Source organism: Neopsephotus bourkii, unplaced genomic scaffold (genome assembly GCF_033783945.1).
Source record: "Neopsephotus bourkii isolate Nb327-2 ecotype Australia unplaced genomic scaffold, CSIRO-AGI_Nbou_v1 NB_1493, whole genome shotgun sequence".
Classification (NCBI taxonomy): domain Eukaryota; kingdom Metazoa; phylum Chordata; class Aves; order Psittaciformes; family Psittacidae; genus Neopsephotus; species Neopsephotus bourkii.
In genome coordinates this window covers 4,194,575-4,207,387 of record NW_026901969.1, presented here as the reverse complement: position 1 = coordinate 4,207,387, position 12,813 = coordinate 4,194,575, and the positions used below count along the sequence as shown (strand labels likewise).

The following is a 12,813-nucleotide window of genomic DNA, read 5'->3' as shown; positions in this document are numbered from 1 at the left end:
AACTTTGTCAAATGGCAGATTTGGACAGGAAACATTTGATTATTGCCTAAGAAACTGATTTAATCTGTGCTTTCTGTGTGGAGTTTAATGCAACCTTAGCTGTGGCATCATGGTTTGTTCCTACTTAATGAGATTTATGCAAATGCATACAATTAGCAAACTAGCTTGATCAAACTGAGGGGCATAAGATAAATATACTTCTGAAACTCCAAAAGCAAGGAGATTGAAGGCTCATTCTTCACCAATTAAAATGTGTTTTAACACTTTTTTTTTTTTTTTTTTGGTCCTGCTTCTTATTTCTTAAAATTCATGAAATAAAATTATTGATCTTGGGACCTAAGTCAAAATAATTTGTATGCAGATTTCTTGACTTAGGAAGTCTTACATAAAACCTGAGGTTAATTTAATGGGAAAGATGTTAAATCCACATTTGGAAATATAAATTATTCAAAAAATCCACCAGAACTATGGAAATCTCATTTTTAGAGATTTTGCATCCTGAATCCTGCAACCAGCGCTTGAAAGACTCTAGCTTTACTTCCCTCATGTGCCTTGTGACTTTAGCTTATTCTCTTTCTGTACTTCTAGTCATGTTTGCCTGCTTGTTCCTCTTTCTCTGATTTTTCCCTCTTGTGCCATTTAGTTGCAGGTTGGAAAAGAGCCAGCAAAGTGCTACAGCTAATTTTGAAATACGCCACTTAGTGCAGGCAGATAATTCAAAAGCATGCTAAACAGAACAGATATTTGTTGACATCACTGTACACTTTTCCTTAATGGAAGGGCTAAGTCAGAGGTGGGTTTTTCTCTCTTTTTGTTATTTTTGTGCACCTTACAAGAACTTAATACTGTTTATTTCTTACTCAAATGTGGTTGAAAATGGTGAAGAGTGTCAGAAGTTATTAGTACGCTCCTGAACAAAAACCAGCAAGATGGACAGCAAGATCATATGAGCTTGATTTCCTTAGGAAACTGATAAAAATCCCTGTTTCTAATTATGTGAAGATAGATTTTATCCATTGAGTATCATTAATAAAAAAAATTCATAGAAAACATGTTATTAGGTTACATGTATAAAATATATTGTAAATGCATATATTAACAATCTAACTTCTTTATTTTAGCCCAAACTTATTGTAACAGCAAGTTTTGGAGTAGAACCGAAAAGGAAGGTGGAATACATATCCCTCCTAGAAGGAGCACTGGCAACGGTACAGAGCAAACCTGATAAAGTTCTCATTTACACGCGACCTAATTTGGTGGGTGTACAGTTGTTGTGCCTTTATGTTAACTTCCAGATATGTATGTAGTGCAGATGCCTTTTCTCTTTTACAAGTGAAACGTTTCGTGTATTTGTTGTACTTTGTTTTTTTCATTTGATGGGAGAACTTTATATTCGTAAGATTTAAATAATAAATACAACAAATGCAGCAGAGAAATTACTGTACAGAATATTTAATAGTACACGTTTTTTGACCCAATTCCGTTTACTCTATCTGTTTCTTCCAACAATTTTCTATTTTTCAATGGACAGGGCCATGTTCGTCATACCCCAGGTCGTGATCTTGACTGGGAAGAAGAGCTTGCCAAAGCACAGTGTTGTAAATGTGTCTCTGTTCCCTCAGATCATCCACTTTATATTCTGTATACATCTGGAACAACGGGCTTGCCTAAGGTAAAGGACTATCTGTAGTCTGTTTCTGAGTTCCACTTGAGAAAGTATTTAATTAAAGAGGTTGAAAATGTTTGCCAGAGCTCAGTGGTATAAATGATAAGCATTGCTAGAAATGTTTTAATCTCATTTATTCACATTTCACTAGTTTACAGTCAGTGTCAATGAATAAGTCATGTTTATTTAAATAGTAGTAATATAAAGATAAATTACATTTACTTCAAGATGTTTGTACAATACAAACTTTTCAGGACAGCAGAATGTCTTTTATCCATTAATATCTTCTGTGTTTTAACTGTTTTAGATGAGTGAAGTATGGTCACTTAATAGCAAGATTAGTTAATATATCACTTGTGTGATAATATTTATTGCTGAATAGTCTTTTCTTATTCATTATTTACATATTAGCTAATTTAAGTAAGATGTAGTGTATGACATTACACATTAAATGGATTTAAGCATGTTCTGGAAGCTTGTGTTACTGAACAGTTCTGAGAACATAATTCCTGTGAAAATGAACGTTTTGCTTGAGTAAGTGAAAATTAACATTGGACATTCTTTGAAAATGTTTGCTTCTAAAATGTCAATTAGTCTTAATGATCTATTTTTAAAAGAGCTTATTTTTAAAGCAAACTTGAGTGTTTGCTTGGTACTTACAATCCTCTTTTAAAGATAAGCTGAGTATAATGTTCTAGCAGTGTTCTCACCACCAGAAATTCAGAGGCAGTACCACACATCCCTGGATAAGGCAGTGCTTACATTACTACTAGAAAATTGTTTAATGTGTCTTACAAAGTTCAGAATCCTTGGGGAGGTAAAGGAAAACAAACATAAGTTTTGCCAAAAAACGCTGTCTCTACTTTTTCCTTGAATGTGGATGTTTTGAAGCAACATATATATCTTAAATAAATTATATTGTCAAAAGGTCCAAGACAGGATCCTTTCTTACAACAGGTATTTTCCTTGACTATTAGCTTGAAAATGCAGTATATTGGAGATAAAAGTTCTCAGAAATTTACATCACTGTGTTTTTTGTCCAGAGAAAAGGATAGGCATCTTTGACAAATCATGCTTCTAAGATGAAGATTGTCAAGTAGTTGACTAAATATTTGTATATCCAATTTTAATGAGAGAATTCTAGTTTTGTTAGTTATCTTCTGAAAGCTACTGTCATTTAGACCTTGGGTTGGGGTTTTGTGTTTATTTTGTTGTATGTTTGTTTATTTGTTTGCTTGTTTTCCAAAACGTTCTTTAGTAGGAATGCCAGCACAAGCATATACTTGTTGGAACGGATCCTTTCCTTAAATAAGAATTATTGAATCTATGTAACTTTAAGTCTGTTGCTGCTAAAAGCCTAAAATTTAATAGAAGACAGGAATATCATTGCATCCTACAAATGGTCTTAAATATTCAAATTTTTCATTTAGGGTGTTGTCAGGCCAACAGGTGGCTATGCAGTTATGCTGAACTGGACAATGTCAGCTATATATGGACTGAAACCTGGTGAGGTAATTTTGTTTAAATGTCACATAAATGTTTTTGAACTCCTCTTAAAAACTCCTCACTTCTTTTTTCTCTCACCTTAGGTGTGGTGGGCAGCCTCTGATTTAGGCTGGGTTGTTGGTCATTCCTATATTTGCTATGGGCCTCTCCTTCATGGGAATACTACAGTTCTGTATGAGGTATGATCCATTCGTCAAAACCAGCATCTTCTCCAGTCAATGATCGTGTTTGCACCTTTCTGTTCTTCATGCCACGTATTTTTTAATTGTGTGTATATCTTCAGTGCTTATACTCTTCTGTCTATTACAGCAGTTCTTAAGGAAAACTTATGTCATCATTATCCTTCAAACTTTTCTACTTCATCTGTGTGACTTGTGATGCAGGAGAACAAGGAACTCCAAAACAACAGACCCAGAAATGGCAAATGGTGGAGAGTACCTGTGTTGCTGATGCTTCAGCCAGAGGCCATTAGACTACCTTTATTACGGATCTAGGAGAGTATGCTGTGTTTTGCATGTCTGGAGATGACAAATTCTTACTGGACCTGAGCTGGAGGCAATTGGGAGCTCTATGGTTAGAGCCAGAACTTCTAAGAAGACTTCTTTTTTCTTTCTACCACTTAAGGCGCCTGAGTCAAGACTCAGATGACATTCAGGACTTGGTCCTTCTCCTTTGGGGATGAAACTCAGTGGGGTGGAGAGTAAAGTAGTCCAACTAGAGTGGCCTGCTGCATCCTAACTTTTGTGCTCAAAAAACCAGTCACGCTGCCTCATATTGTTATTTTTTCAGAAGTTATTGTTAATTCCTTAATCGCCAGCAAGAAGATACAATATTGTTTGAACTATCTTCTTTATTCTTTAGGGAGTAAATCCAGTACCCATCAGTGACAGTGAAAGACATTTTATGTAAAAGCACTGACATTGTTAGCTTTCAAGCATGCTGAGACTTGGTTGTGTGCATCCATTCTGGGTGTATCCCAACTTCTCTGACACTGCAGCATGATGTCCCCCTAGTAATTGTTCTGTGTTTTTCAGTGTTCCTAGAAGCAGAAGTTGTTTTAATTCCGCCATCATGGCATGTTGGTCACCTCTGTTGAGTTGTAGTGGTAATAGAAGCTTGTGAACCATTAAGGGAAATCCAATGGTAACTCATAGTGTACAGTATCTGCAAAAATATAGTGAATGTACTGGATTCTGAGGACATGAAAAAGCTTGTGAAACAAGCTTTGATGATGCTGGGAATATAGCAATTGGTAGAGCACCATCTGTACCTAGTGCTTCTGGAGCAGGGGAGTCAGCATGGCATTGTGGAAACATACTGTTTTGCAGACCATCAGAGGCGCAAAAGTTCCGCATAAGGAAATGGGTATTATGAGGAACTTTCTCCATCTTCTGCTGTTATACCGTATAACTAAAGATGACCATAGTAGAACAGAAAGGTTGAGATGTGTTTCACTGTTACAAATTCAAACACAACTGTTGGTGGGTGCTGATGCTGGGATTGTGCCTGAACTTTGAGTAAATAAGTTTCTTAAGCCTGAGGATACTGAAGAAGAATGAGCAGTTGTAGTAAGGTAAGGTTGCCTCCAAAATTGTTTAGAAGTCCCTACATCAGACTCTACAGAACGGGCTTGCTGCATCCTCTTTTAGAAGGTAAAGGTATACTTTACTGCTCAAAGTTCACTCTTTATAAAATTAGAAGAGAGATTCTCACAACCACAAGATGCCTCTTGAAGTGGGTCACGAATTCTCAAGTCCAGAAAAGCAGTGGTTATTAGGGGGACAGCTACATGATATTTCAAATTACAGCAGTAGTGCAGTTCTGAAATAAGTCCTCTGATTGTCCTTGCTTATTGATTTGGTTCCCAGAGTGATTTTAGACATGTGAATGATATTGCAGAGAAAGCTAAGGGAGAAGTTTTGCCACGTCAGTTAAAAGGTTAGGATCCAATGAGCAGGATTACGATGCTGAGAAGTTCTTCAGGCCAAATGAAAAGTATGCATGCTTTAAAACTGTCAGGAGTTCCCACCTTATTCTGAAGTACCTCTAGTGTTTGCAGAAGGGCCAGATGGCATGTACAACTCCATATTTGCTAATGACTGCCTGCTTGCTAGTGACTTTCAGCTGCTGTTACTTCTCCCAAGCTATTGCTTCTGTCCTCTTCACCAGTGCTATTTCTTTTGTTGTTCCTCCTTTCTGGACACTTTTCTTACGATTTTACTAAAATTATTCCTCCTTTCCTACTGCTGCATTTTACCATAGTGACAACTGTTGCACTGGCCTTCCAGAATATTGTTGAAGGGGCAACCTGGAGCTTGACCATATGCTCTGAAAGGCCCAGAAGTTTCTCCAGCAGATACACCACCCTGTTGCTAATTTCAAGCCTGCTGCAGAGAGGGAGAGGACTGACAAGCAGTGCTGTGTTCATTTAAAATACATGAAAGCAAAAGCATGCTTCAGGGATGGCATGGTGCATGTGCCCCTACCACAAAGATCTTGAACAGATCGTCAAGGGAAGGGAGAGCACTCCACCAAGGCCACTGCTCAAGAGGATATTCACATCCTTAGTCCAGGACCTACAGTCCTTGATAACATGCCTTGATAACAGCTGTCGTAGACTTCTGTACAAAACACCAGCCACACTGTCTCTTCCTCTCCTCAGATGAAGTGTATAAAGAACCTACCCTGTGGTAGTGCTGCTGGTACTTCTGGCCACATGTGTCCTGTTCCTGCCCTGTAATTAGCCCTGCAGTTGCACAGCAAGTATCATTTAGGATGATATCATTTCTGTGAAATGCAGTAGTTAATGTAGCGGTTGTTGGCAATATATTATCTCTTCTTCTGCCCCAAGTCACTCCACAAATGTTTAAAGGGAAGGGCACTACAGGTAGGGTAAGGCATGGTTGAATTAGCCAGGTTTACAAAAACAAATGGATAGAATGCAGCAAGGGAGTATGTGAAGAACATAAGTGTGGTGGAGGGGAAAACTGAGGACAGAGAGAAGTACTGGTTAGCACTTCTGTTTAACCATTGTATAACATTTACCAGATTGAAGGATATTGATGACCAGTGGTATTCCTCCAATCCCACTGCATGCACTCCTGAATGCTCAGTGGGCTGATGATTGTCTTCAGTGAAGGATCATACAAGGTCCTGACACAAGTGGATTGATGGATGCCTCACAGAGGGAGCAGACTTGTGCATACAGGTACTGCAGAATCTATGCTTGGTGATTCAGTCTGAAGGAGGGTCTCAAAGATGTACTCACAGATGGTTCAGACTAAACGTGGAACCCTCTTCTATTACAGCTACAGGCACGGCTACAGGTTGGGCAAAGAAGAGATTCAGAGCAGCCCTGTGGAGGAGGACTTGGGGATGTTGGTTGATGAGAAAATGAACATGAGCCGGCTTCAGTGTGCGCTCGCAGCCCAGAAAGCCAACTGTATCCTGGGCTGTATCAAAAGGAGCGTGACCAGCAGGTCGAAGGAGGTGATCCTGCCCCTCTACTCTGCTCTCATGAGACTCCATCTAGAGTATTGTGTGCAGTTCTGGTGTCCTCAAAATAAAAAGGACATGGAACTGTTGGAGCAAGTCCAGAGGAGGGCCATGAGAATGATCAGGGGACTGGAGCACCTCCTGTATGAAGACAGGCTGAGAAAGTTGGGGCTGTTCAGCCTGGAGAAAAGAAGGCTGCATGGAGACCTCATAGCAGCCTTCCAGTATCTGAAGGGGGCATATAGGGATGCTGGGGAGGGACTCTTCCTTAGGGACTGTAGTGATAGGAGAAGGGGTAACAGGTTCAAACTTAAACAGGGAAGTTTAGATTGGATATAAAGAAGAATTTCTTTACTGTGAGGGTGGTGAGGCACTGGAATGGGTTGCTGTCCTGGGTTCAGGAGTAGCAGTCATTTTTCTCCTTCTTAGTAGCTGGTGCGGTGCTGTGTTTTTGACTTTCAGCCTGGGAACAGTGCTGATACCACCGATGGTTTTAGTTGTTGCTCAGTAATATTTACTCTGACGAAGGACTTTCTGAGTCTCATGCTCTGCCAGGGAGGAAGGGTAGCCGGGAGGAAGCAAAAACAGGACACCTGACCCAGACTGGCCAAAAAAGTATTCCATACCACAGCACGTCATTCCCAGGACATAGAACTGGGGGCAGTCACCCGGAAGGGCTAGAGCACTGCTTGGGTTGGGCTGGGTATCGGTGGGTGGTGAGCAGTTGTATTCTCTTCTCTTGTTATTTCCCTTATCATTATTATTGGTGGTGGTAGCAGCAGTGGTTTGTGTTATACCTTAGTTACTGGGCTGTTCTTATCTCAACCCGTGGGAGTTACATTCTTTCGATTCTCCTCCCCATTCCTCTGGGAGCAGGGGTGGGGAAGGGGGGAAGGGAGACAGAGAGTGCGTGATTCTGATTTACAGCTGGGCTTAAACTACGACAGTTGCCCAAGGAAGTTGTGAATGCTCCATCCCTGGCAGCGTTCAAGGCCAGGTTGGACAAAGCCTTGGGTGATATGGTTTAGTGTGAGGTGTCCCTGTCCATGGCATGGGGGTTGAAACTAGATAATCTTAAGGTCCTTTCCAACCCTAACTATTTTATGATTCTATGATTCTACATGTCATTTGAGGTTTATTTTAGACTAGACTTATCCTTGCTCACTGGACTGAAAATGCAGCTCTGAATGTTCTGAATGAAAACTATCCTAGAGATCTTTGCTCCTTTGACTGAAGGGACTTCTCTCCTAGAAAGTGTCACGCTGTCTGTTTCATCTGTTTCATTCAGGTGACAGCAGCATGTCAGTTCACGCATCACCAGTAAACTCTACTGTAATGTTTCTGTATCCCCTATCTTCCATATCTCTGGTCACAGAACCAAAACATATCCCAGTGCCTCTTTGCTAAGAGGGGACACGATGTGAAATTCCAGTGAGCATCATGAGAGAAACTGCATACCCTTGTGCCTCACACCATAAGGTAGAGATGCACAGGCCTAATATAATTGTACTTTTACCAAATTCATAATGGAACTGCAATGTACATTTGGTCGTCTGAAAGACACCGGGCTGTGTGGGACAGACACTTTGCAAATGTTTCCAGTACATTCCAAATTCAGGACATCAACAAGCACAGATTTTGCTTTTCTGTAAACAGCTAAGACAGAGAAGCTCACATGCCATCGTGCTCCCAGCCAATGATTGAAGCAGCTGGAGAAAACTTAAGCAAATGGCTATTCTTAGTTTGAATCTCATTGTACCTTCTGTCCAGGTAAAGTTTACTGGCCTGCTTACTTTCAGTGTTCAGCATCAAAGGTTGCAATGGATGTGTTACTGAAATACATGATGCAGAGAGTATCTGCAGTGTAACTATGACAATAAAATGAGCCATTTGTTTGCGTATTGCATATATATGGCTCTTTTTTTTTTTTTTTGGATGAGTTTCTGATGTGCTAATCTTGGTGGAATATGGTTGTTTCTGTGACTTTGGAAATCAGCTCACTGTGGTGGTACTTTTGAAAGCTTTCGAGTCGATGACAAGTGTCAGCTTACTGATTGCAGGAGTGGTGCTTGGTTCTTAGTGCACATTACAAGTTGTGAAGGACATTAGGAAGCAAGGTGATTTGTAGGACATTGCAACTTAAAAGTAGTCAGAATAGGAGGAAGGCATTTGTTTAAAAGCAGTAGCCAAAATCTAGGAAAAGAAGAAAAGGCAGAATTCAAGAGGAGCAGGTAAGTGAGAGAATTATGTTAAACTCAGGAGGTAGACTCTTTTGCACAAAGGATTCCTCAGTAGCTAAATATATCTTTATGTGGAAAAGGGAGTGCAGTAGATTTATCACAGTTCATATGGTCAAATACATAATTTGTATAGATGGATAAAAATGCCCAGAAGAACTAGCACTGTATATACTGTGTGTCTGAAATTGCAAATAACTACACAGATGCAGAGGTGGTTTGTAGTACATATGTACATACCGTACACCTGTCCTATACCTTTTGCTTGTTCCAGAGCTCATGCTTACTGGATTCTTCCTGTTTGGTGTTCCTTTATGTAGGGCGAGCATGAATACATCTGTGAGAACTCCTAAAAGTTTGCTAAATAATGTGGGGATTGATTTTAATATCTTAACTCATGGAGGCTCTTTGTTAACTGCTAAGCAATCCCAGGCACAGCTACAGGTTGGGCAGAGAAGGCATTCAGAGCAGCCCTGCGGAGAAGGCCCTGGGGGTGCTGGTCAATGAGAAAATGAACATGAGCCGGCTTCAGTGTGCGCTTGCAGCCCCGAAAGCCAACCGTATCCTGGGCTGCATCAAAAGGAGCGTGACCAGCAAGTCGAAAGAGGTGATCCTGCCCCTCTACTCTGCTCTCGTGAGACTCCATCTGGAGTATTGTGTGCAGTTCTGGTGTCCTCAAAATAAAAAGGACATGGAACTGTTGCAGCAAGTCCAGAGGAGGCCACGAGGGTGATGAGGGGAGTGGAGCACCTCCTGTATGAAGCAGGCTGAGATAGTTGGGGCTGTTCAGCGTGGAGAAGAGAAGGCTGCGTCAGACCTCATAGCAGCCTTCCAGTATCTGAAGGGGGCCTATAGGGATGCTGGGGAGGGACTCTTCATTAGGGACTGTAGTGACAGGACAAGGGGTAATGGGTTAAAACTGAAACAGGGGAAGTTTAGATTGGATATAAGGAAGAAATTCTTTCCTGTTGGGGTGGTGAGGCACTGGAATAGGTTGTCCAGGGAGGTTGTGAATGCTCCATCCCTGGTGGTAGTAATCTCTTTTTCCTCCTGTTCTGAATGTACTGATAATAAATGTTTGAGTTAAGCTGAAACTTGGGGAAGAAAGAAATTGAGTTCTTTTCTAGGCTGATTTTATAACTTGGACAATTTACCTTATGTTGGGTACTTTTCAAACCCCGTCTTTATTTCATCTCTAGGTGCTCAGTATAGTTCTAGCGGTTCTTTTTTGTTGGTTGTTTGTTGGCTTTTTCTTTTTTGAGGGGTTTCAGTGGCTTCAGGATCTCTATGGATAATTAAACAGAGAGCTGCACTTCTAAATGAGTTTCACTAGAAAAATAGAAGTGAAATAGTAAAATAATTATATAAAATAGTTTTTATTCCTTTTCAAGTTTAATTCTGTTATAAAAGAGTTCAGTTTTCTAGTCTGCCTGGCAAAGCCTGACTGATTATTTTAGGGCTGGGGACCACTGAGGTTGATTTCTCTGATATTCTCAATAACAAAGAGCGAAAACTTCATGCAGTAGCAGAAATGCACATTTATAGAATTAAATACATTAGCTTGAGTATTAAGTTACTATAGTCTAATTAGTGTTTGAACACTTATCATAGAATAGTTAGGGTTGGAAAGGACCTTAAGATCATCAAGTTCCAGCCCCACTGCCATGGGCAGGGACACCTCACACTAAGCCATGTCACCCAAGGCCTCGTCCAGCCTGGCCTTGAACACCGCCGGGGATGGAGCATTCACAACCTCCCTGGGCAACCTATTCCAGTGCCTCACCACCCTAACAGGAAAGAATTTCCTCCTTATATCCAATCCAACACTTAATAGATGTTTATTAGATTCTTCATTTCAAAGGGAGATAAACTTATCACCACTACACTAATTTAGAAGAGGAATGCAGTGTGAGAAAAATGGCACTTTCTTGGAGATAAGGCAAAGAGTTTGATAATTTTACAGTACCTATTTTTGACCACTGGTACACAGGGCCACCTTAAAATCATTGCATGAATTGGCAGAATGACTACAATGAAAAGCTTTTCATTCTAGCAAGTGCAGGGTAAGACAAGGAGGAATGGTGAGGAAGGTGATGAGTTCCTTAAGCTGTCTCTGCTACATAGTTGTCTTACACTGAAGTTTTATCTCTGAGCACATGTGTTGGGATCAAGATGGTTATTGTCATTATAAAGACACCTCTAAATTTAAAATGTGTTGCTTTGGGAAAATCGATAGAGTAAAACCCCTGTTTCTTTAACAGTGTTAAAGAAAAATCAGAGTTAATATCTGTTTAACCTGCAGGTCTGTTTTGTTTGCATGATTTTTTGCTCTTGGTGAGAGCGTTATTAAACAGTATATTTCCCCTTTATCTTTCTCTGGGGTACCACCAAGCAAGTCTTCAGAGAATGTTCATGAGTGTCTGAAGATGTGTCATCAGTGTCATCTTTTAGAGGGGTAGGAATAATAATTACAAACAGAATAGTGTATAATAGTGTATAATTTTTCCTGTCCTCAGAAGACTCTCTTAACAGTGAATATTCATAAATTTGTAGTCAGTTTCGAAATTATTCTCTAATGATAGGTTTTGGGTTAGGAAGTATCAATATGCTGTTTAGGAGAAAGAACACCTCATCACTTCTGCCTAGGGACAACCACCATTGAATATAAACTGTGCTGACTTCATATCCTCACTTCTTAAAGTGATTTGTTTATTTTTAAATTACTTAGTAGGTGACAACTTGTCATTTTAACAATTGCTATGGAAACTGTGTGCTTCCAGTTTTTACTTGCTGTAATAGTATTGTCAGGAATGTGAAAACACTGATGAATTCTTCTGAATACAGCAAAGTTTGTTAAGTTTGGTTGGGTTTTTTTTTGTTTTTGTTTGTTTGTTTTGTTTGTTTTGTTTTGTTTTGTTTTAAATGTATAATCTGTCTTGAGCTGTTTTTCTCCAAGGCATGACAGACACATTTCAGCTATAAATAAGCTACTTGAAGTCTCATAGCCCACTCTGGGTTGTTCTTGCTAATGGGATCACAAGCTGTAAAACGACAGGGTAGCATGAAGAGAAAATCTAGCTGCTACCTGTGGTCCTGTGATGTCAGGAAAAAGGCAGCATTGTAGTTCCAGTGCTTAGGACTTCAAACTGGAGCTAAGGTAATGAAAAAAATGCCCACGCTTGCCAAGGATTCATTCATCAAGGAATTCGAGTGGTCTACGACAGAGGAGGAGCTATTGTCCCCCACAGTGCTATTTCAAGATATTGTTGTGCTCATGAAACCATCCTCACTACGCTCAATGGGGTCCTCCCCGTGCCTGCTGTTGCAGCAAATCTGAGGGTACACAGCAGCAACAGGCTTCAAATTAGTTTCATTTGGCCCAGTTTTTGGAGGCATCCAGCCTTCCTTACAGCCATTATTATCAGCTTACAGAGCAAGCACTGTTTCTGAAGTTTGCCAGTTTTGTGATCTTTCTGCCATCATCCTTACTGGCTTTATTTGTGGAACAAATTCTGTAGGACGTATCATCTCAAGTCCCTAGTGGAGGTTTGGTTTGGCAGCAGTGTCAGCAGCAGAAGAATGAGCATTTCTATGAACATACTTTTTTGAATCCTGATGTGACAGGATTTTGAGTGTGCTTTGGCATCAGCAGGTTTTAGTGGCAATGAGTTCCATGTATAATATTTGTTATGCAGGGAGAATTTCCTCCTCATAATTTTGAATTTATCCTTAATTGAAGAGCCCCTTGTTAGGGATCAGGCAGAATGGGAATTGCTGCATTGCTGTTATTTTATTGTAGCTTCTCTTATATGTCTTTCCTCAAGTAATTCATCCCAGTGACTTCTGATTTTCTCCATTGAACTTTTCTATCCCCTTTATCATTCTTGCTGCCTGACTATGAAAGTTCTC

At 40.1% G+C, this 12,813-nt stretch overlaps 1 protein-coding gene across 2 annotated transcripts in view; it reads left to right on the top strand.

Moving 5' to 3' along the window:
• Window positions 1-12,813, top strand: part of ACSS3 (acyl-CoA synthetase short chain family member 3) — an 88,934-nt gene that overhangs the window by 24,216 nt on the left and 51,905 nt on the right. Inside the window, exons 4-7 of one of the 2 annotated variants that reach the window (XM_061369355.1) lie at window positions 1,122-1,256; window positions 1,532-1,672; window positions 3,097-3,177; window positions 3,256-3,351. In XM_061369355.1, the coding sequence (XP_061225339.1) occupies window positions 1,122-1,256; window positions 1,532-1,672; window positions 3,097-3,177; window positions 3,256-3,351 (453 nt within the window). The remainder of the gene's footprint in view (window positions 1-1,121; window positions 1,257-1,531; window positions 1,673-3,096; window positions 3,178-3,255; window positions 3,352-12,813) is intronic. The other variant, XM_061369356.1, reaches the window with a different exon arrangement.